This window comes from Typopeltis vanoorti, chromosome 22 (genome assembly GCF_054136105.1).
Source record: "Typopeltis vanoorti isolate ZY-2024b chromosome 22, IOZ_Tvanoo_1.0, whole genome shotgun sequence".
NCBI classification, from domain to species: domain Eukaryota; kingdom Metazoa; phylum Arthropoda; class Arachnida; order Uropygi; family Thelyphonidae; genus Typopeltis; species Typopeltis vanoorti.
The window spans coordinates 5,330,289-5,356,495 of NC_143570.1; the positions used below are offsets into that span (position 1 = coordinate 5,330,289).

The following is a 26,207-nucleotide window of genomic DNA, read 5'->3' on the forward strand; positions in this document are numbered from 1 at the left end:
CTTCATCTTTCCATGATCATTCCTCCTTCTACCTAAAATACCTAAAAACCTCTCTAGGGTTTTTCTTAGTCTGATTTGCCAATTTCTGTTCATACTCTATTTTTGTTTTCTTTACTAACTGAGTCACTCTCCTGGCTTGTTCTTTATATTCTTCATGTGACTGATTACCATTATTCATCTTGTACTTCCTCCAAAGGACTTTCTTTTTCCAGATTTCATCTTAAGTGCCACATTCATCCATTTTACACCAACCTTATTCAGCCTTTTGGCCTTTTCGTACATCGATGCTGTTATGTATTTCTTTGTAAGTTCCCATGCAGCATTTATTTCCTTACCACTCAACTGCTCGCTCCATGTTATAGCTCGAAGTTGTCTCCTAAGCTTGTTATAATCACCAGCCTTATAATTCTATATATATCCTTTCCTCGCAAAAGCCTGCATATGACTAGCCACAACACAGGTGATTACTTCATGATCACTTTCACCAACTGGAGGAAAATGTGAAATCATTCTAACAATTACATCTTCTGATGAAATGATGAGATCTAGAACTCTAGATCCTGGTGTGCCTTTCTTTACATGATACCTGAGTTAGTTATCTCTCAAGAACTCGAGAAATTCACTTTCCTTATTCCCAAATGCTATCTCTTCATTCCAATCTATACCACCATAATTAAAATCACCCATAATAATTACCCTTCCTTTGTTCACTAATCCAAGCTGTTTATACATTTCCAGGCCTATAGCAACATCCAACTAAATATGTCTTCCTCTAAACCTTCATGTTACACCACACTGCCTCACATCCATTGCCACTATTTCCCCCTTTCATGTCTACCTTATGTGGACTTAATTCCCCTGCTATCATCAGCAGCACCCCCCCCCTTCCTGCCCTTTCTATCATCATGAAAAATACTGTACCCTTCCATTTCTATTCCGGTTACGATATCATCTTCGTTCAACCATGTTTCACTTATTCCAATGATTTTGGGCAAATAAACTCAATCACTGAAACCATTTCATCCCCTTTATTTCTGATACTTCTGGCATTTGTAAACGAACACAACAGTTCATATTTAGGTCTATAGCCAGTCCTATACAAGCCATATGTTGGTTGTGATTTCCCCACTACACCTGCCAAATCACCTTGATTACCAGATAATAGATCTCTGAACACAATATTTATATCTGGTTCCACAACTATGGCTGCTCAATCCTAAACATGCTATGGTAGTTGTTAAAATTTACCTGCTGAAGTTGTTAAAAGAAAATGAAGTGATATAACTGCACTAAAATAAAAAATATATAAATAACTTATAAATGTTGAAAAATCACCACTAAATGAATTGGCAGCATCAGATCCTCATAGGTAATCTGAAGTAAATGAAGACTTTCTTGTTATATTCCCATAAGTTCTGAATTATTTGTTTTAAAAAGTTTCTGACAACCCTATTTGACTGAATGTAGCTTGTTCTTCACCATTTTTTTTTTTTCTTCTCTTTCACAATTTTTCTTAACCTCTTCTCAAATATGCTTGCAAAAAAAAACTGAAATGCTTAGTAGGGAGATTCTTGTCTAATTTTCAGATGGATACTATGACAGCTGAACTCCAATCACCTGAAATTTGAACCTTCTGACCTATGCCTTCTGAACTACACAGCATAGCTACTTTAAAATTTTTATATTTCTATATTTGAGCATTTCTGGTTAAATATCAGAATATCAGCTACACTTTCATATTATAGCCTTTTCTATCTCAAATACTGATATGTACTCCTACATATAAGTATCAAAACACAAGTATATATCAGTACCTGTGTTTTGCTTGAATATTTTCTATCACTTCTGTCAATGCTGATTTCATTTAAAATTTTTTCCAGGTAACTTATTCCAGGTCAGAATATCCTTATCTTCAATTTCTGTTATTTTTTCATCTCTGATTCCTTTTATACAGTATGCTTTTCTCCATTTTTGAGCTTTTCAATAGCTACTAGAACATATTGCCACCTTGTGATATATATATTTTGTATTCATTTCAGTCTTTCCACAACTTCTGTTTAGCTACTTTTACATGTAACTTAGTTTACTTATATCCCCGCCCCTCTATGTGCACACATTAACTTACTTTCCAGGAAGTTCTTGAGTATGCCATGAAGAGATTTTTTTATTCTTGCAAATAACCCACATACTACCTCCCTAGCTGAACCATAATGCTTTCTTCAGATTCTAACAGATGAGTTTAGGTGTTGACGATTATTCATGACTTATTTTTAACGGTATTAACAACACTAAACAAACTTATAAAAAGACGTTTTAATAACTTGCTTATATTTCGCAATTTCAAATCAGCATCATCAGAGCACAATACAATATGTATACAGGACAGTGAGTAAGTGAAACAATACAATTAAAATGGACAAAAGATCTAAAGTCCTATTTTGGCACCCTCTAATGTTTTTTTTTTTAAATTACAGCTATGTGGGAGTTGCTCATAAGATAACAGTCTCCCAAATTTTTGGCAAATTAGTGCAACCATATTTGTTCAGATTAGAAGAATTCTTCATAGTCATGGCTGACACAAAAAATAATCTCTTGGATCTGTAATGACTTCTAGATAGCACATTAGTTTTCTTCCATCTTATCCTGTGTGAAGGGGTGGTCTGCCAGTCCTGACTTGTCATAATAATGGTAGGAAATGTATTTTTTATGTTCTTCCAGCAGATTTTAACAGATCTTCCTGTCTGCTCATAGTAAGCAAAGTCACAAGGAACTTTATACACTCCAGGGTGTGCTAGAGAGTGAAGTTTATCCTTAGGTGAGCGGATCATGCTAATTTAACATGTTGTGCAAAGGCCATGTTTCATTAGTACTTTGGCTATCTTTTCTGATGTACCTCTGACATAAGGAATAGAAATGGTAATGTTGTGTTCCTGTGTATTAGAAGAGGGAGAAGTATCTATAAACAGACAGAGAAAATACTACATAGGGCAATGTAGTATTTTATTTATTTTGTAGGAATTGTAGCTGTTGGCCAGGAAAGTATGGCATAGATATTTGAGTTATGTGGACAGAACTGTAGTGTTAGAATAAATGGCTCTGGCTCTGTGTGTAAATGTTTTTAAATCCTCCCTTATACCCTATAGATAGTTGTCGACAGCATAGATATAGATAGTCAACAACACATATATAGATAGTCAACAGCATAGATAGTTTCATGTATAAATTTGCCCAACAGTTAGCCAAGTCTCTTACCCCCTTACTAGCAACTCTACTTTTGTAAAAAATTTGGTCCATTTGAAATCAGTAGTTAAAAATCATATGCTTAAAAATTTAGACATGATTAGTTTTGATGTCACCTCTTTATTTACCAATGTACCACTTATAGACACTTGATTTGATCAAGTCTAAATTTTGCCCTGATGTCTTTGAATTATTCAAATTTACTATGTATGCAGGTTACTTTACATGGAGAGGAAAAATCTACAACCAGATTGATGGTACTGCTAGAGACCGCAGATATGATACTCTCATATCTGCGGTCTCTAGTCTTTGGTCAAGTGTTTTACTTCTGAACCAGCTCTCAGATCTATAAGTTAAAACCGGTTTGAACACCGTCTTGTATACAGCTAATTTAGAGTTCCGACTAATTTCTCTCTTATTCCATATGAATTTATTCAATGGACTTCCTACCATACCATCTTTGTTGATTCTTTTTTCTATTTCCATATTTAATTTACCATCTTCACTAAAAATCGTGCCTAAGTAGGTGAAATGTTTTACTTGTTCCACAGATTCTCCTTTCACAATACAGTTGAAATTTTCAACGATTCTGCCTATTTTCATTGTCTTTGTCTTTTTATTGCTAACCTTCATACCATGTCTATTACAACAGTTATTCAATTTAGTCAGGGAATCTTGCAGACTTGTAGCGGATTTATTTAGAAGTTTAACATCATCCACATAAAGCAAAGAGCTGACATTAACATCTCCAATTTTGATATCAGATTTAATACCACTTTCCTTCATAATGTGGTCCATATAGATAATGAATAACAGAGGGGATAACGAACATCCCTGTCTCACACCAGATTTAACATTAAACCATCTTTCTGTACTTCCTTCAATTCTAACTGCTGACTTACAACTCAAATAAAGACTAAGTATTGCTTGATATAATGCCCCATTGACACCATATAACTGTAACATATTGAATAGCTTCTCTCTTGGCACCTTGACATATGCCTTTTCCAGGTCAACAAAAGTTAAATACAGATCTTTGTTATATTCCCATGATTTTTCAACTATTTGTCGTAAAGTGAAGATCTGATCCTGACAGCCTCTATTTGGCCTGAATCTAGCTTGTTCTTCACCAAGCTTTTCTTCCACAATCCTTCTCAAACGTTTCTCAAGTATGCTTGCAAAAATCTTACCAGGAACACTCAGTAGGGAAATACCTCTATAATTCTCATATTCAGTTTTATTTTGCTTTTTTATATATGGGTACTATAAAAATATCGTTGCATTAATATGTCAAAAATTTGGGAGACTGTTATCATAAGAGCAATTCCCGCATAGCTGTAAGTTTTTTGTTTTTTTTTACAACATTAGAATGTGCCAAAATAGGACTTTAGATCTGTCCATTACAATTGTATTGTTTCACTTACTCACTGTCGCATATACTAGCTGTGTTGTGCTCTGACGATGTCGATTTGAAATTCAGCGAAATATAAGCAGTTAATAAAACATATTTTGATAAAATTGTTTGGTGTTGTTAATACCATTAAAAATAAGTTATAAATAACTGTCAATAATTATTATTATTCAAGACTCCATGGAGTCAAAAGACTCATTGTGGGAGGTCCTTCCTAAGAACATAAAGTCTATCATACCACTCCTTAAACTCATTGACCGTTCTCGCCCTCACCACTCCATCAGGCAATGCATTCCACAGCTCAACCACCCTCCACGCAAAGAAACCACTCCTCACCCTCTTGCTCACAGTTTCCTTTCGTAACTTCCAGGGATGGCCTCTTGTCATCACTCCTTCCTGCTGTTCAACCAAGCGAAAGAACTCCCCAGTGTCAACCCTGTAACCACCTCTCAACAGTTTAAAAGTCTCAATCATATCACCTCTCCTTCTTCTATCCACCAACTGCAGTCCACATTCCTCAGGCGATCCTCATAACTATCCTTGTACAGTCCTGAAACCATCTTTGTCATCCGTCTTTGTATCTTTTCCACAGTTAATTTATCCCCTTCAAATATTGGAGACCAAATCTGAGAGCAATAGTCCAAGTGTGGTCTGATCAGAGACTTCTACAACGGAATGATCACCCTCTTATCTCTGCAGGTCAGTGTCCTTCTCATAATTGCAGCAATCCTCTGTGTTACCTTCACCACCTTTGCAATATGTCCCCTAAACTTCAGGTTTCTATCAATCGTCAACCCCAGATCTCTTGTCTCCCCTACTTCCTCCAGTATAACTCCTCCCATAGAGTATGCAGCATCCCATCGATGTTTCCCAAACCTCAAGACGTTACATTTTGCTGCATTAAACTGACAACCCCCATTCATTTGCCCATCTATCTAGCTTATTCAAATCCTCTTGCAGGGCTACCACATCTGCACTATTACTAATAATCTTTCCCAGCTTCGCATCATCCACAAACAACTGAATATCCCCTTGCAATTCACTGGCAATGTCATTGATATAAAGGTTAAACAATATAGGTCCTAGTACTGAGCCCTGTGGGACCCCACTTGTAACCCTCTGTCTCCTCGAAACTGCTCCACCATACACAACTCTCTGATACCTATCAGACAGCCAATCCTGAATCCAGCTGATCAATCTGACATCCAGACCCATGTACTGCAACTTAAATATCAGCTTATCATGTGGCACCCTGTCAAATGCCTTTGCTAAGTCTAAGAAAATTGCAGTATATGCCTTTCCCTCATCTAATGTTCTTGTAACTTTATTATAAAAGGCTAGCATATTACTAAAACAAGAGCGCCCTTTCATAAATCCACGTTGACTCTCACAGATAACATTACCTTCATCTGCCCAATGATGTATATGGTCCCTCACTACTTTCTCCAAGATCTTAACAACTACTGATGACACACAGACTGGCCTATAATTAGACACTTCCAGTCTGTTACCATCCTTATGCAATGGCACTATCTTACCTTCCTTCCATTCCCTGGGCACTTTTGCCGAAGCCAGACTTTCATTGAAAAGCCAGGTTAAAGGCACTGTCAGTTCCCTAGCACATTCTCTCAAAACTCGTGGTGAAATACCATCCAGTCCCAAAGCTTTACTGACAGGATTTTCTTTGGATCTTCGGGCCGATCTCCTCTCATATTCCAGTTTCGCTTTCCTTACCACACTAGTCACTCTTCTGGCCTTATATTCTTCATGCATCCTCTCTTCACCTGTCTCCTTATATCTCTTCCATAGCCTCCTTTTCACATGCAATTCCTGTTTAATATTGTTTGTCATCCACTTTACTCCAAATTGTGTCCTCTTCTTCACTCGTGGTATACAACTTACCATTGCTGCTAACAAATATTCTTTCACAATATCCCACGCACTAATGATATCCCGGCCCTCCAATTCCTCCCTCCATGAAACTTCCCGAAGTTGACATCTAAGACTATTATAATCACCTGTATTATAATTCCACATAAGTTCCCGTCTCTTTGATACTCCTGCATGTCTATTCATTTTCCAAGTCAAAACCATATGGTCACTCTCTCCAACTGGTGAGAGAGATGTCATCTCAGTTATTATCAACTCTTCTGATGTTATAACCAAATCCCAAACTCTTGAACCTCTTGTTCCCTCTGTTACATGTTGCCTAAGACCTTTGTCCCTCAAGAATTCTAGACCTAAGCTTATCTGTTAGATTTAGCAGAGGAGAACAAGAGTGGAGAGAGAAGTGAACACAGAAGAAGAGTAAGAGTTAATTAGGCCTCTAAGCAGGATTTTCTTGATTTTTAAAACTACACCTATCCTATTCCCAGTATTAAATGTGCTGTAGTAGGTTACCAACCTTTCATGTTTGAAATTAACAACAAAAAAAAAGGTTTTCTGCCTAGAAGTTAATATTTAAAATATATTAAAATAGAAATATGCATAACCACAAACAGAAGCAACAGAAATTTGAATGCCTTTTCAAAGAAAGTGCTGAAGGTCTTCACCATCCAGACATCAATCTCAATGATGGAAAGCCTATGCACAAAATTTGGGAGATTATCTTAATTTTTTTTCTCTCTCTCTCACACACACACATACCTATATCAGATCATAATAAGTATAATATTAACCTAGTGCTCTCATGACTACACCAATTCCACATGTGCTTGCATTGTTATTTATGAATTTCCCATTATTCACTTTATAATATAGTTTAAGATACTTAAACCAAAACATCTGTGTAAATAGTTATAATTTATTAAATATATATTTTTTACTATGTATACCAGTGTGTTTTACTACAGTTCCTATCGATGCTGCACAGTTATATCTTTTTAACACAATAAAAAACATTCAACATTCTTATTACCATTTCTAATACATTATGACTATTTGTTTTTACCTTAAGGGATAACGATTCATAAAATTTATTACAATTAATTTTTAAAAAATATCAATTACATACCTGTTGGAAGGAAAATGACAGCTATGGATAGGAAAAGATGTGTTTCTAAACAGATTCCAGACGTGTATTACAGATGAAGCATCCAGCACAAAGAAAACACTTGGTAAATCTGCAGACCACTGAACACGTAGAACAGGAGATCCATTAGTGCTAGTAGACCACATCATCAAAGGACATTCTGTGGAAATTTACAAAAATTATCAGTGTTTTCAGATATCAATTATTATTATTAATTTCATCACCAGATCTACATGGAGTAAAAAGACTTATTATGAGAGGAATGTTCTCATTATCAAATATGATGTTCATCAACTGCCTTATTGTTTACAGTTCCTGCACTCACTACAATCTCAGGCAATGCAATCATATCAACTACCACTCTCTGAACAAAAATGTGAACCTCACGACCTGACACACACACTCTCTCTCTCTCTTTCTTTATATACAATCTCCAGGGATGATGGCCTCTTTCATCCTTGTTTTGCTCTATGAAAAATATCTTCTACATTAATCTAGTACAAACCATCACTCCCCTTCCCCTATCTACCAAGCTCATCTGTACTGCTAACTAATATTTCAGTAATATACAATAATTTGACACTATAAACCTTAATTGCTAGATCCTTTTTGGAGTCTCTTCATTTTTTTTAAACCAAATCTGTATGTACCAGTCTAAATGTGGCTTGATAAAGGCCTTGTATAATTGTATAACTGCAACAATTGAGAGGACAATATTTACGTTAGGGTTAATGATGAGGAGAGCCAACATTAATCATAACCTAAATATTGTCCTCTCAATTGTTGCAATATGTAAGGGACCTCTGACAAATAGTAAATAAGGATGGATGAATATATATTATCCAATCCTTGCCTTCCAAATCAACGATCAAATGATATCTCTACCCAACATTCCAAAGACACAAGAATACTCAATTATCCTTTTATAAACCTTGTTCAAAATCTTTTAATTTTCTCAAAAAACTGGATGGCTGGATATGATAATCACTTTTGTCAATCTTCTCCTGACCCTTTCCAAAATCTCTTCATCTCCTTGAAAATCAGATTGCCAAATCTACACACAGTAGTCCAAATAAAGCCCATGAAAGCTTTGCCACTACACCAAACCAAATGAACATAGCATCATCCTATCCTTGCCTTCCAAATTTCAAAATCTTATACATTGGAAAAAAACATGATAGTCTCACTCATGTGCCCACACATCTACTCAATTCAAATAATCCTCTTGGATACATACACACAACATTCATTTCACTCCCAATGAAAACATTACATATCTACAAACTACTATCCTTGCTTCCAATATCATTAACATGTAAGTTAAACAATAATAGTCTTAAAACAGGTGCCTATTCACTAATATTCATCCAAATCAATCTGCCACAATTCAAATAGTAAACGGGTACAAATACCACTGCAAAATTTAGATTATACCAGTGTGTATACATAATCCTTATTCCCTTGCAACAATTCAGTGCATCTGTAATAATATATAAATAAATTGTTAAAACATGGTCTTTCCCCTTAAATAGCATATGATGCTCCACAAAGAGAATCCTGCTATACTTGGATTCAAGCCCTCAGTGATTTCAAGCTATCTTATCACTTTACTCTTTATGTGCAATCAACAATTTAGAACATATAAATAATTAAACACATGTTTAATCAATCCTGTATTACACTTCAGTCATCAATACACAATATTAAGATTGCAAAAACACACACAAAACAATAAGTGGAAAAAATAGACTGAAAGTCTAAAGTCCTATGAGAAGTGCCCTCTATAGAGACTATTGGCTAGTCTTAGTTGTTGGACAGGAGCCTAAGAATGAAAGTTTCCCAAATCTTGGCAAGTTTAATATACATCCATATTTATTAAGATTAGGTTGCTGCTGATTCCAAAAAAACATCTTTCAAATTTGTATTTGTTGTGGTAAAGCATAGTAGTTTTCTTCCGTTTGATTCTGTTACAAGGTATGGTCAACTAGCCATGACTGACCATATTTATGGTGGCAGATGCATTTCTTATGTTCTTCTAGGCCAGTGTTTCTCAACGTTTTTTGGATCAGGCCCCACCTCAACGTCCCAAAGATTTTGATGCCCCCCCCCTAGCATAATAGTCAGCCAAGTTCTGAAAAATTATAATATAAATATGTATAAATATGTACATGTACATTTTCAAATTGCCCCCCAAAATATTCAAGTTGCCCCACATTGAGAAACACTGTTCTAGGCTAATGTTTTCTCCTAGTCTGGCCATAATATGAGAAGTTGCAAGAACCAGGTATTTTGTGAAACATCTGGAACAGAGAGAGAGAGAGAGGAGCATTGGGAGAGAAGACGAGGGTAGCCAGCCTCAGATGAGGTATGAATGTAGCATGGAGATTATACTTTTTTAGAGTTCTGGTTATTTTTTCCAAGGTGCTTTGAATACAAGGAACAATGATAGCATTACTTTAATCAGCATGCTGAGATGGATATGAGCAACAATTAATTTGATCTTTTTTTTGGCATTGCAATCAATGGAGAAGATCTGGTTAAACACATTAAGAAATATAAGAATCTGCATAGATCTTTTTCTCAGCTGCAGAGTCAGTCATTTCAAGTTGTTGTAGGCCATCTAAAAGGCTCAATGAAACAGCCATTAACATCCTTAGTCTTGGCCAGAGCTTTGCAGTAGCACTACATCAAATTCATCTTTAGGCTTTATGCTACATATAGAATATGATATTCACAACTTTACCATTGCCAACATCCTTTCTCAAGCTTCGATACCTAGAAGAAATCTCTCTGACAGCCAATTCCCTCTCTGTAAATTACATAAAGACAATAGCATAACCATCTCTAGAGCTGATAAGGGTAGCATACTGTGGTCATCAATGCTACAGTAGTGCTACTTATCAGCTCTTGTCAGTGAATATAATAGAAAATAAATGTTGCCCAGAGAATGCACTACCTACAAACCACTGGATTATGATCACACCAATTCTCAAAAGAAAATATTAAAAAAACTTCATACAAATGTCACATCTTGGCCTCCTCCTGAAATAGTTAAAAACTTTAAACTGTTTAGTCCCCCCCCCCCCAACAGATATATGGATTGCCAAACATTCATTAACCTAATAATCCTCTGTCTCATAGAGATGTTACTGACTTCTCTACTTTTAAATTAGCCAAACAGTTAGCTAAATCCTTAATCCCATTGATAGGCCATTCTTCATCATATATTAAAAATTCCACTCATTTCAAATCATGGTTTTAATGTAAAACCATGATTTTAAAAAGTTTTAATGTCGATTGGAAAAGGTCTAAGTTTGATTCTCATCATGGTGAGAAGAATCTTTATATGTTTTTTTTTTTTTTTTTTTCAATTGAAGGTGAGTTAGCTGATCTCATATGGAGATAGCAGGATTTTTTCTCCTGAGAACCTGGGTTTTTCATCCTGCATACAGACAAATCAGCCTTGAGTGTACACGCAATTTACAGACAAAAAATACTAGTGGTGGGCAGCATGATGTTGATGTAGGTGAGGATGATAATGGCAGTTCATTGTAGTTGATGGACTGGGTGGTGGAGATGGAGAGTTGTAGAGGAGGTGTCCTCCCTTGACGAGTCTTTGGACTCCTTGGAGGCATCACATAATAATAATAATAATAATGTTACTTTTTTTTTTTAACAATATCCCTCTTTCTGAAACTTTAAATTTATTAAAAAATGTTTCTCCCCACTGATATTATTGATTTTTTTAATTATTCCATTCATTCTGGCTACGTCCCTTGGAGAGACACCATTTATAAACAGGGCATAGCCATGGGCTCTTCCCACGGTCAAAACTGACCTGGGTAGTGATCCTTTCCATAATGCATAGCATTATAAATGTCTGTAAGGATATGTGCTTTGCATTATGGGATACTAAGGCAAGTGATGCAAAGTCATTAGCCTCTATATATGAGTTGCTCGTACATAGAGGCAACTCGTATTACTTCATTCCAATGGTTCGAATGCCAAAAAATATCAATGAATAATTGTTCCTCCTATTTTCTCACATTCCTCTCAACTTGCTGACTATAGTAATGCTATCAATGTTATATCTGGGACACCTCAGAAAATATAGCTAGAACTCTAAAAAAGTACAATCTCTGCAACGCATTCAAATGTCGTCTGAAACTGGCTGCCATCATAGAGTGGCTGATAAGAATTTCATTTGAAATTCTTATCAACCACCCTAATCTTAACAATAATAGTGTTCTAAAAATCCCAAGAATATTGATAACACATATCCTACCCACATAACCTTTTGGTCTAAGAGTTGATTATAATCAGGACTGGAAGTAATCTAGGATCTTAACTATAATAACGAAGCTCGTTAAATTATGAATTAGGCCACTACTTTTGCTGTATTAAAACTATCTATATGAATTTGTTCTTTGATGATATTATAAACAGAATATAGCTTTGATGTATTTTTTTTTTTTTAACTAGAGGTCAGGGCAGTACAATAATGGTTGATTAAATCATTGATAATACTTTGGCATATTGTTTGAAATGTAATACAGATGATAACCTTAATTTGAAAGTCAAAACATCAGGAAATTAAAGTAATTATTCCTAACATGGTTGTAGCCGACATAATTTTACTGAAATGAATAACTATGCATTTTTCTCTCAGCTTTTTTGTTATTGATCCTATCCATATCAATATGAATTATTAATCCTAATTTGTACCTTTGTACCTTTCAAGGAATCCAAAGTGACTATTACCTACATAATCCCTACTCATAATAAACATATCCTAGTCGTGTGCCACTTGTCTTTGTTAAATTGTGAATGAAAACAATTCACTAAGGAATGTTCCATTCATAGTTTGACAAGTTAAAACCCTTGAAAAGGATATGCTTGTATTTTAGTATGTTGTATATAGCCTGACAAATATTGGATACCATAATTAGTGTAAAACTTGTGAATATTCCTGTGTAAAATACTTACTAAATTGTATGTTAGACAATGAATTTGTTATATACATATTTTCTGTTAGAATTGATATAAAAGAATTCTGTGTAAATTGCATATAACCAACTGAGATTATAAGGTCAAAGTACGCAGGCAAGACACCGGATTAGTAAGTTGCCTCAAGCGGTCACACGTGCATATGGCACGTGGCGACCTAAGTTTTGTGGAAGATGCTACAAAAAGAAGACCCACGAGTGCAAAGGAATAACATGGCAGGTGAAAATTTAGGGTTACAAGGAGTCCCAGTAGGGGTTGATATGAAAGGGCTGAGAAATAAGAAAGTAGGGAGAGGAAGGATAAGTCCAAGAATAAAAAGGGAAGTGAGGGAAATGGTGTTGAGACAATCAATCGATTAACAGAAACCATTCCTGAATTATGTAATGTCAGATCTATAATTAAACAGGAAGTAGAACGTCTCCAGCAACCTGTTATGGAAAGACTAGACGAAGTAATGAAACAACTGAGAGCAATATCCATGAGAACCCCAGAGCCATCCAGCAACATGAGCGAAGGAACTACAAAGCTGATTCGCAAAGAGGTGGAGAAGTTACAAAAGCCTCAGCTTGATCGACTGGACTCAGTTATGCAGAAACTGACAGCAGTGACCTTACAGGACATCTCTGAACATCCATCAAATCTAAGAAGGACCAGTGATCAGAATGAAAGAAGAGAACCATCCAGATGTTACAATTGTGACAAGATTGGGCACCTTGCCCACAATTGTTTCAGCAGTAAGAGGCGCTCCAACAAAAGTTACAATGAGGAGCCTAGGTCCCATGTATAAGCGAATAGGACTTGGAACAGAGGTCAAAGACGAAAAGGGCAATCATGTGGAATGAGAGTAGAGGGAAGAGTCTGTGGGAAATATTGTAAGGCTCTGATAGACATTGGTTCTCAGACCTCCATCATTTCAGGGGATTATTTTAGAATATTGGAGCCTTAGGTAAACGGGGAAGTTTCTTATCTCAGGAAGTCCGTGAGAATATCTGGATTCACAGCCTCCACAATTCACGTGACCAAGTTAGCAAACTTAAAGGTGTACTTACCTGAATTCAATCTGTGTGTTTTGCATGAGTTTTTGGTTCTGCCTAGAAGTTCTCTCCCACACATAAAGTTGATTATGTGTGGGAGAGAACTCTGCTACTAATGGCTCTTGCAAAAAATTAAGCAAGTTTGAGCGTGGTTAGTAGTTGGATGGGATCAATCATTCGATGCTGTTGGAACACTCTCCCTCAATGAGTCTTTGGACTCCCTGGAGGTGTCACATAATAATAATAATTAAACATTCACAGCATTCCAACAGTATTCCATCCTAATCTCTTTATTACCTTACATTTCCCTTTCATCACACACACTCTGTTCTAAAATATATGTTTAAGCAAGCAAATAAATAAAACACCTTCTAACTTGTAAATGCTCAATGTTGCTCTATTGGGTTCACACTGCCATTATTTATTTTCCTTCCTAAATTTAGCTATAATATGAAACTGTAGTTCCACCGATACTGGCTATATTATACCTGATGAAGTGCTAAAATTAATCAATTGTCTACTGTATAACATATATAATAAAATAATTATTTACATGGATAAAATCTTATTGTGTTCATGGAACTTGATATTTTCATCCACTGCCTTTCTATAATTTTTTAATGCTAACATTAATATTAAGCCCCCACACAAGATGAGAATTATGCACTCACCTGCACTGCCAAACACATCAGCATTATTGGGTAGCAAAAGATTTAAGAACATTGTTAGATATCGTGAAGAAGAAAAGTTTCAATAGGAGGATAGTGTGCACACTGCCTTGTTTTGGCAATATGAGTTAAGTAGATGAGCAATGATAATGAATGATATGATTGCAAGAATGTGCAAAAAAAGAGGTCTGGAGTTTGTTGATGTTTGGAGTGTGTTTGAAAGCAAAAGACAGCTGTATGCAAGAGATGGATTGCATCTAAGCATGGAAGGCCATAAGCGATTGAAGAAGTTACTGTTTTCTGAACAAGTTGAAGTAATTGGGCAGGGAAACTAAAATTGAAAAGTTGAGTGTAAGAGGGAGAAACTTAAGCAGTGATTGTATAATTGTTGATCCTTATTTGCAGAATAAATTGCAGAATAGAGGGGATAAAAATCGGCATGGGACCTGAAATTAGTGACATGTATATCAGTTCTAAAGCTGGTACAAGAACTAAAGGGAATCTGCAATTTTTGTATGCAAATGTAAGAAGCATTCGAAACAAGAGGGAAGAATTTTTGGCATTAGTCAGTGCAATCTCACCAAAAGTTGTAGGCATTAGTGAAACTTGGCTGTCAGCAGAAGATGTGGTCACTGGAATTGAATGTGATGGTGCAGTATTTTCAGGGAGGATAGAGAAGATAGAATGGGGGGGGGGGGGGAGCACTTTTGATGATAGCTGATGAGTTGCAGCCAAAGAAAGTAGTATATCAAGATAATAGACATGTGAATGATAGTACATTTGAGGCAGTCTGGTGTGAAATAGTGACCAACGCAACCAAATATACAGTTGGTTGCTGCTATAGGCCAGAGGGTACAGGGGGTGATATTGAATTCATGCATCAGCAAATTAGTGCAATGAGTGCAGGGTTAGTGATTATCATGGGGGATTTTAATTATGGTGATATCAATTGGAAGGAGGAAATATCACATGGCAAAAAGGAAATGGAATTCCTACATCTTCTACGAGATAATTACTTGAAACAGCACATAACTGAAGGGACATGTGGTGTGAGAGTGTTGGACCTGGTCATTGGTTCAGAGGAGATATGCATAAGTAAGGTATCCTTGTTACCTCCAATTGGCGAGAGCGATCATGTGGTATTGACTTGGGAGGTTGCAAACTTTGTGGATTTCTCTCTTAAGAAGGGGGTATTATATGGAACTACAGGTTAAGCAATTATAACACGCTTCGGAGTGAGCTTTCAGCAGTCCATGGCAGAACATTTTGCAGGGGAAAGATGTTAGCAGTGCATGGGATAAAATCAGCAGATATCTGAGGAAGGCAATATCAGAATGTATCCTCTATCATCAGGAAGACAAACAAGGTAGGCATTAGATGGATGAGTAGTAGTAGTAGTATCAAGCTTGATCTACAAAAAAAGAAAATGTTATGGAGAATTTACAAGGAGAAAGGAGATCAGTACAACCATGAGCAGCACAAGGCTCAAGCTAGGAAGGTTGCCAGCATAGTAAGAAAAGCTAAATCAGATTATGACAGGACCTTAGCCAAGGAGATCAAGGATAATTCCGTTCTTCCCCGCTATGTGGCAAGTAAAAGGAAGAATGACTTCAGAAGTATAACCTTAGTGGGTGCCGATGGTATTGAGGTGACCAATTCAGTTGTAATAGTAGAGTTACTGAGTGATCACTTTTCAAAAGTCTATCACCCAAGTGAGAATATCTCTGTACCTGTAGAAATAATTAATGTGAGAAGTGAAGTTAAGAAATCAGATGTACTTAGTATATTGCAAAATTAATATGCGAACAGTGCTGTTGGTTGAGATGGAATATCAGCTCGGGTGTTGCGTGAATGTGCAAAGGAATTGTCAACGCCTCTTACTTGGTTATTTAACTTAAGTTTGAACTCTGGTATGGGCCCTAGGGAGTGGAAGGAAGGCAAAGTAGTCCCTTTTCATAAAGGTGGCTTTAAAACTGCGGTAGTTAATTACAGACCAATCACCATCTCGGGAGTGGTGATAAAAGTATTGGAAAAGTTGGTTAAAGACAAAATTCAAGAATGGGTGGATCAGGATATGATACTCTATAGGGTCCAATATGGTTTTGTTAAAGGTCGATCCTGCCTTAGCAATTTATTAGCTTTTTATAATAGAATGACATCTGAGTTGGACAAAAGAAATGGCTACACAGTGGTACTTCTGGATTTTGCTAAGGCTTTTGACAGGATACCCCATGGAATACTGTTGCGCAAACTGGAGCAGATGGGGATGGATACTAAACTGGTGATATGGATAGGAGAAGGGCTCAGGGAGAGATAGCAGAAGGTGGTGTATGGAGGAGCAGAGTCCAGGATGAGGCAGTTGACCAGTGGTGTGCCTCAGGGCTCTGTGCTTGGGCCATTGCTGTTTAATTTGTACATAAATAAATGATATAGGAAATGGCTTAAAAGGGAGATATTCAGTTGTTTGCTGATGATGCAAAGTTGGGTAGCACAATAAAATATCAAGCTGATGTTGAGAGTTTGCATTTAAATAAGCTGGTAAAATGGGCAAAAGGAAATGGATGTCAGTTCAATGTGGAAAAGTATAAAGTTATGCATTTTCGGATTAAAAGATTACTACATTGATGGAACGGTACTCCAAGAGATTGATGAGGCTAGGGACTTAGGGGTGTTGGTAGATAGGGAGATGAAGTTCAGGGGACGCATTGCTAAGGTGTCCAAGATTGCACATAGGATTACTTGGTTATTGAGGAACACACTAACATCCAGAGATATAGAGATTATTATTCCCCTTTATAAAGCGTTGATATTTCCACATTTGGATTACTGTGCTCAGGTCTGGTCACCTGGATTCGTTGGAGATGAGGAGGTTGTGGAAAGGATTCAGAGGAGAGTGACTAAGTTGGTGAGTGATATAAAAAATGCTCCCTACATTGATAGATTGAGAGCTTATGGATTGCAGAGGTTGGTTGAAAGGCGGAGAAGAGGGGATATGATAGAAACATTTAAATTACTAAAAGGCTTTTATAAGATTGATGCAGGGAAAATGTTTCAGCTGTGTGATAGTGATGGAAGAGGTCATCCCTGGAAATTAAGGAAAAGTGTGAGAACGAGGTTTTTCGCCTGGAGGGTGGTGAATGAGTGGAATGCATTGCCTGACTCAATTGTGAGTTCTTTGTCTGTAAATGAATTCAAGAACAGATATGATAGATATTGTTTTGATAGTTTGGATCTCCCGTGTTGAGTTTACTGACTTCATGGAGATACCTGTAATAATAATAACAATAATAATTATAATTGACTGGATGTATGAATATGAAAACTGGTTCAGATCAATAGCTTATGAACAGCATAGCATGCATAGCTAAATATTGTTCAGCACTGTTTTACTGACACATAAAAGGCAACAAATTACATTATAATAAGAAAATTGGCTTCACTTACACAGCACAGGATGTTAAGATGTACTCTAAAATATTTCTAGAGTATATCTTTTTTTTTCAGAAGTCATTCTCAACTGGTTCTGAGTTCACTTAGGAAAGAAATAAAAGGATGCACAGTTGAATGTGTAATACACACTTGAATCACTTGAAAATGGCTACTGAAATGCAGTCCAAATATTTTAGAGCATATCTTCCTAACTAGAATTATGTAAGTAAAATCTTTTTTTTCTTATTATAATGTTCTCAGTTTATTTGAAAAATGGCTGGATTTCCCACTCTCATTAGAGGATAAAGCCATTATTAAAATTTATGTTCTGCTAGATGGCAACTTATTCCATTTCAAGAAGGGAATGATTGAACTCTGCCAGTGATTTCGTATTTGGTTTCATTTCCCGTTTTTTGTATATAGGCATTTAGTCAGTAACATTATTGATAATTTTGACTATTGTTTTACATTACTATACATACCTTTACATTAACTATTTAATGGTACTGAACAATGAAAGGTATTAAAAAAAAAAAACACGTTACTTACAATTTGCATAGGTGTACCAAAAAAATTCAAAATTGCAATGGACAAAAGAACTGATGCCCTATTATGACATCCTCTAGATCTGCTTTTAAGGCAGGCTAAAGTTGTTGAACTGAGAAGGTTATTATTCATTCATATGGGAAAAGATGCTCAATAAGTGGCTGACCATTCCTCACTTGCTATAACAGCAGATGTTGCATGTATATATTGCATTTTTATGTGTGCATTTAAATTTTTTGGTCTAAAAATTAAAACCATACTAGGAACAAATTAAATGTTGGTTTAATGATTGTAGTATTTCACCCCTCTCCCAAAGACATCATCAGAGATAGAATATAAGAATTGTAACATGCACCCAAGCAACCCAAAAGCAAATAGAAGTGATTAGATGGTAAGTCTAAAGAAACTACTGGTAGGCAGCCATGAGTTGTTGGACAAAGGGTCTAAGAATTAGTTTTTCATATCTTAGAGAGTTTTCATTCAACCATATTTATTGAGTTTGGGTTGTTTTTTAAGATCCACTGTTGATTCTTAAAAACATCTCTTGTTTGTACTTACCATTTTCTGTGCGGGATGTGTCCAGGGTATGGTCTGTTAGACCTGACTGATCATAATTGTGGCAGCGAATGTAATCCTTGATCCTTATGTTCTTTAAGATGGATAGTGGTGCAGCTTCCAGCTAGTCTGGAACATATAGCTAGAATGGCTAGGGGAACATATACGCCATCCAGCTTCTTGATATGGAATTTTAAAGCAGTGCAGAAATTATATTTCATTAAAGTTCTGGATATTTTTTCTATGGTTCCCCAGAGAGGGAATTTTAATTCACTCTTAGTGCTGTTTTAATTTCATTAACCTAAAAATGAGCATGAACCGGGAATTAAGCATAAATACACAATGGTTTATGTATTTCTTGTATTCCACAGTAGTCAAAAGGCACTGTATAATGAAGACATCTATAAGAAAATAATATATGTGGAATTACAAGGCCAGTAGTAGTTTAGAAGACAGCTTGGAGCTACAGCATGGAATGAGGAGTTAAGCAGGAAGGAAATGAATGTTGCTTGGGTACTGACTAAGATATTTAACAACGTGAATGTATTCTGAAGATCAAAAGGCTGCAGGTGTCAAATGGATGAATGAAGATTAAGCATGAAATCTGGAAGAAATAGGCAATGAATAATGACAACCAGTTGCATCAAGAGTATAAAGAGCAGCCTAGGAAAGTGACTTAGTTGGTAAGGACAGCAAAAGTGCAGTTGACCGAGCAGAAATTAGCGAATTAGAGAAAACAAAGAAAATTCCTAGAGTTTTTTGATATGTGGAAAGTAGAAGGAAGAATGATTATAGTAAGATGATGCTAATGGATGAAAATGGTAAGATTAGCAACTGCTGCATAGGATATAATTGAGGTATTCAGTGAGCAATTCATGAGGATGTTTCATCCATATCAGTATAGAATCACGAAAAGCTCAAGTGTAGAGAGTGGCAGAAGATGGCTTACTGGTGAATAAGCAAGAGGCATATGTTAAGCCACCAGATGAACAAGGTCCACGACACCAATTGAGCGACCAGGATTGGATTGAAAAGTGGGATACCAAAAGGAAACAGAAACTGAAACCAGCAGAACTATTATTAGTAGGGACATGGAATATACAGACACTTTGGATATCAGGAAAACTAGAATTACTTCGCAAGGAAATGAAGAGATACTGATGTATTATACAAGGACTAGAGATGCGATGGACATCATCAGGAGAGATAAATGGATGTGAAGTCACATGGTCAGGGCATGACACCAACACAAAGCAGGAGTTGGCTTCCTTCTTAATAAAAAAGCTAGAAAGGCACTGTTAGGTTACAAACCAGTCAATGAATCATAGTAGCAAGATTTCAAACAAAACCATTTAATATATCAATAGTCCAGATATATGCATCCACATCTGACAGCACAGATGAAGATATTGACTTATTTTACAAAGATCTGACAGAGACAATAGAAACAATACCAAAGCAAGATGTACCAATTATTGAAGGAGATTGGAATGCAAAAGTCAGAATAGATAATGATGGTTGGGAAAACGTCATGGGAAAGTATAGTTTTGGAGAAAGGAATGAACGAGGTGAAAAAATTGTTAGAATTTGCTGTGAACCATGAGATTATGATCTGTAACATGAGATACCAGCAAAAGGAATGTAGAAAATGGATGTGGCGATCAAATGATGGGAAAACAAAGAACAAGATCGATATGGTTAAGATTAAAAGAAGATGGATAACATCAGTACAGCAGTGTCAAACTTTTCAAGGAGCGGGTATAGACTTCGATAATAGTTTAGTGATTGCAAACATCAAGTTGAAACTAAAAAGAAAATATAAACCCCATCATCAGAAACGAAGAGACACAGCAAGAATAAGTTAAGCAGAAATAGGAAGAAGGTACAGAACAGTGTTAGAAGAGAAACTTAAAAGAAACTTAAAATTTGAATCTAAGAGTGAAAGGAGTAATGAAGACAATAGAAGATGCATTGAAGAAACACAGTACCAGAATAAGAAAAGATAAAGAAGAAGTGGATTAGACAAGAAACACTGAAGCAGAAATAGAAAGAAGGTATAGAACAGTGTTATAAGAGAAATTTAAAATTTAAATCTAAGAGTGAAAGGAGTAATGAAGGCAATAGAAGTTGCAGTTGAAGAAACAGTACCAGAAGAAGAAAAGATCAAGAAGAAGTGGATTAGACAAGAAACACTGAAGTTAGTACAGGAGAAGAGAATGTTGAAGGTAAGAAGGGATACATCAGAACAAATAGAGGAGCAATATAGAAGAAAGTGTAACGAGGTGAAAAAAGCAGTCAGAATGGATAAGATGTAATGGTTAAAAGCTCAATGCAATAATATAGAACAGCACTATAGAGAGCACAAAACTAGGGAGGTGTAAAAATGATTAGAGCCATTAATAGAAAGTGGCAACCAAAACAGATCACAATTAAAGATGAAAGAGGTAAAGTATTGATGAATAAAGATAAAACTGTACAGCAGCAGACAAGATACTGTAATGAGCTATATGAAGAAAAACTAGATTTAGATGGAGTTGGGAAACTGACTGAAGAATTGAAGCAGACATCGCCACCAGGTAATGAGTATGACATGGACATTTTAATAGGAGAGGTAGAAAAAGCAACAGGATGGCAAAAACACAAAGAGTCCTGATAATGATAATATAACTGGAGAAATGATTAAATATGGCAGAAAAAGTATGCTTACAGAAATGCACCGACTATGTAATATGGTATGGAGGGAAGGGAAAATGCCAGAGGAGTGGGTGAAATTGATATTAGTGACATTATACAAGAAAGGAAATAAGCTAGAATGTAAAAATTATAGAACAATTGTTTTGACAAGTCACCTTGGTAAGGTGATGATGATGATACTGACAGAAAGATTAAGAACACAATTGGAAACATACCTTGCAGATGAGCAAGCAGGATTTAGGAAACATAGAAGTACAATTTAAGAGATTTTGGCAATGTGGTTAACAGCAGAGAAAGCTAGGAGAAAAACAAATATATATATATAAGGGCGGTCTGAAAGTTCTTGTCTCGATCATAGATTGCAATACTATAAACAAGATTTTTTTTTTTTTTCTAAGTTGGTACATCTGTCATAAACATCCATGTGAAATTGCAAGTCATTCTATCAAGTAGTTTTTTTTATACAGTTGTCTGAAGCAAAAAGTATTGTCTATATCCCTTGAAATGGATAAAATTGAGTATCATACAGTTAGAATTCTTTGTAAAAGAAGGTTTAATGCCAAAAGAAATTTATTTGAAGTTCATAAAAGTTTATGGACACTCTTCTCCTTCATTTTCAACAATTAAGAAATGGGCTGCCAAGTTTAAACGTGGCTGTACCAGCCTTGAAGATGATCCACGTGAAGGATGTCCAAAAATGTAACAACACCAGAAATCATTGATCAAGTGTACGATATGCTACTGGATGACCGGCGAGTCAAAGTGGGTGAAATTGCTGAGACTAATAGGCATTTCAAAAGAACATGTAAGATATATTTGCATGAAGAATTGCATATGAAAAGGCTTTGTGCAAGATGGGTGCCATGATTACCCACAGCAGATCAAAAACACACTCACATGAAAATCTCTGAACAGTGCTTGGAGCTTTTAACACGAATAAAATTGATTTTGTGTGTTGATTTATCACTATGGATGAGACTTGGATTCACCATTACACACCAGAATCTAAACAGCAGTCAAGACAGAAGCCGGTTGTTCACCACCAAAGAAGACAAAGTTGGTTCCATCAGCAAGAAAGGTTATGGCATCAGTGATCAGTGTTTTGGGATGCTAAAGGCATTTTGTTTATTAATTATCTTTAAAAGGGTAAAACAATAACCGGGGAATATTATTCCGATCTTTTAACCAGACTAGACAAAAATATTTGTGAGAAAAGACCCGGTTTGCAGAAGGAAAAAATCATCTTTCATCAGGACAATGCACCTGCCCACAAAGGTGTTTTGGCAATGGGAAAATTAAGGGATCTGCACTATGAATTGTACATAAACCCTATCCCCCAGATTTGGCTCCCTCTGACTTCTATCTCTTCCCCAAACTTAAACTCTTTCTCGGTGGTCAGTGTTTTTCTTTGAATCAAGAAGTGATTGCAGCTGTAGAGGGGTATTTTCAGATGTTACTGAGAACAAACCACTACAGGGACAGGATAATGGCACTGCCCATCGCTGGAATAAATATATTATTCTTAAGGGAGATTATGTTGAAAAATAAAAAATTTTGAAATTATAAATTCGTTTTTTCATTGTTAGACTGAGAACTTTTCATACCACCATTGTACTTGCTTTGTTGATTTTCAGAAGGCATTTGCGAGAGCATCGACCAGAAAGTGACAATAGCAGTGCTAGAATCCTATGGAATTGAGAGAAAACTAATAGTCATATTAAAAGATGTTTATAAAAATGTGATCGCAACAGTTAGAATAGGTGAGGATTTGGGAAAATGGTTTAGAACAAGGTTAATACTAGACAGGGGGACCCAATATCACTAAGCATTTTCATTGCACATTTAGAAAGCGCAATGGATAAAATGAAGGAAGATGCAAAATGAATATCAGTACACGGTATGAGAATTAACAATCTGAGATTTGCAGATGGCATTGTTATTACTGAAGAAGACGAAAGAGAACTACAAAAAACACAGAAACTGTTAAATGAGGAAGGAAAGAAATATCAAGAAGGTGGCAAAATATTTTGGAGGTTGTTGAAGAAGCTTAGTAATGGAGGAAAGAGTGCTATAAAAGGAGTTAGAGATGATAAAGGTGAAATGAAAACAAGAGAAAAAGGTATCCTTGAAGTATGGAGTAATTACTTTGAAAATTTGCTAAATGAAACAAGCAGTGATGACAGCACAGTGATAAAAAACACTGAACAGGCATGCAGTCAGGAATACATATCCATACTTGAAGTAGAAAAAGCCATCAAAGGCTTGAAATGTGGAAAGGCAGCAGGAGTAGATGATATTCGGCCAGAAATGCTGAAGTATGGTGGTATAAAAGTCTTACAGTGGCTGCACTGCATAGTTCAGAATGCCTGGACAGAGGGACGAATTCCCAATGATTGGAGTAGAGCTCTCGTAGTACCTATATATAAAAAGGGAAATAAAACTGAATGTGAGAATTACAGAGGTATATCCCTATTGAGTGTTCCTGGTAAGATATATGCAAGTATACTTGAGAAACAGTTGAGAAGAATTGTGGAAGAAAAGCTTGGTTAATAGCTTGGATTCAGGTCAAATAGAGGCTGTCAGGATCAGATCTTCACTTTACAACAAATAGTGGAGAAATCATGGGAATATAACAAAGATCTGTATTTAAGTTTTGTGAATTTGGAAAAGGCATATGACAAGGTGCCAAGAGAGAAGCTATTCAATATCTTCTTCTTCTTCTTCTTCTACGCGTTATTCCCGCTTCCTATGCAGGGTCCGCGCGTTACTTTAGATGCGACTTCTTGTTAGTACTACTCCCAACCGACCCGTCGCCTGGTCTGCCGCTGGGGGGATATATTTTTGACTGTAGAGGCGTATGTTCACGGGGCTGGTTTGCCTGTTTGCAGGATGAAAAACGCCAGATAAACTGGCGGAAAAAACCCTACTGACAGCGCCCAAGACCGGCTAACTTGGCTATGCCTGAGGAAGATCCTCAAATTCCTCACGTTTACAATGGGAATCGAACCTGGGACACTCCTTCCCCAGGCATATGGTTGTGGAGCACAAAGCCACTAGGCTAACCGCGCGGTAGAAGCTATTCAATATGCTAAAGTTATATGTCAATGGGGCATTATATCAAGCAATATTTAGTCTTTATTTGAGTTGTAAATCAGCAGTTAGAATTGAAGGAAGTACAGGAAGGTGGTTTAATGTTAAATCTGGTGTGAGACAAGGATGTACATTATCCCCTCTGTTATTCATTATCTATATGGATCACATTATGAAGGAAAGTGGTATTAAACATGATATCAAAATTGGAGATGTTAATGTCAGCTCTTTGCTTTATGCGGACGATGTTATACTTCTAAATAAATCCGCTACAAGTCTGCAAGATTCTCTGACTAAATTGAATAACTGTTGTAATAGATATGGTATGAAGGTCAGCAATAAAAAGACAAAGACATTGAAAATAGGTAGAATCATTGAAAATGTCAACTTGTTGTGAATGGAGAACCTGTGGAACAAGTAAAACATTTCAGCTACTTAGGCATGATTTTTAGGGAAGATGGTAAATTAAATATGGAAATAGACAACAGAATCAACAAAGCTGGTATGGTAGGAAGTCAATTGAATAAATTCATATGGAATAAGAGAGAAATTATTCGGAACACTAAATTAGCTGTATACAAGACGGTGTTCAAACTGGTTTTAACTTATGGATCTGAGAGCTGGTTCAGAAGTAAAACACTTGACCAAAGAGTAGAGACCGCAGATATAAGAGTCCTGAGAAAGATTAGAGGTGTAAACAGATGGCATCATGTGCCATCTGTTTACACCTCTAATCAAATGGCAATATCATATTAAAAATGAGGATATTACGAAAGAACTTGACATTGTCAGCATCCAGGAATGCGTTAGCAGAGCTAACCTCAGGTGGTATGGTCACTTAAACAGAATGGGCGAGGAACGATTAGCAAAACAAGTGTTCTCTGCCAAGTTGGCAGGAAAACGACCCAGAGGAGGACCAATATATATAGGTGGATTGATACGGTACAAAGTGCCTTAGATGATAGAAATATAAGATCTGGTAATGTTGGAGTCTTGACAAGTAACAGACTGATTTGGAGGAAAATTGTAGATTGGAAGTTAGTAATGATATAAATTTTTCATGTAGTACTATCATATCCTGTATACCCCTTGAGGGTACATGGCAGGAATTTGATGATGATAATGAAAGAGATTTGGATTTATTATGAACTTGGAAAAAACAACGACAGTGATATTTGGTGAGAAGAACATGAAACAAAAGATACATGTGGATGGAATTGATATTGAAAATGTAGAACAATTCAGATATTTGGGAAGTAAAATAACATATGACTTGGACTGTAAAAAATAAATAAAGATCAGGATTGTAAAGGGAAGAACAAACTTGAAGGCCATGGATAATATCTGGAGAGTACTAGAAACTAAGAGACTAGAAATTAAGAGTATTAGTAACATGCATCTTTAGCAGAGTGCTGTATGGATCTGAAATATGAGTAATAAACAAGGAATCAAGAAAAAGAATTATAGCATTTGAAAGAAGTTGTTACAGGATGATTCTAGGA

At 36.2% G+C, this 26,207-nt stretch overlaps 1 protein-coding gene across 1 annotated transcript in view; it reads right to left on the minus strand.

Annotated features, from left to right (window-relative positions):
- LOC150094128 (cytoplasmic dynein 2 intermediate chain 1-like) overlaps positions 1–26,207 on the minus strand; it is a 193,168-nt gene that overhangs the window by 17,968 nt on the left and 148,993 nt on the right. Inside the window, exon 11 of the mRNA XM_090412407.1 lies at positions 7,665–7,842. Coding sequence (XP_090268533.1) covers positions 7,665–7,842 — 178 coding nt within the window. The remainder of the gene's footprint in view (positions 1–7,664; positions 7,843–26,207) is intronic.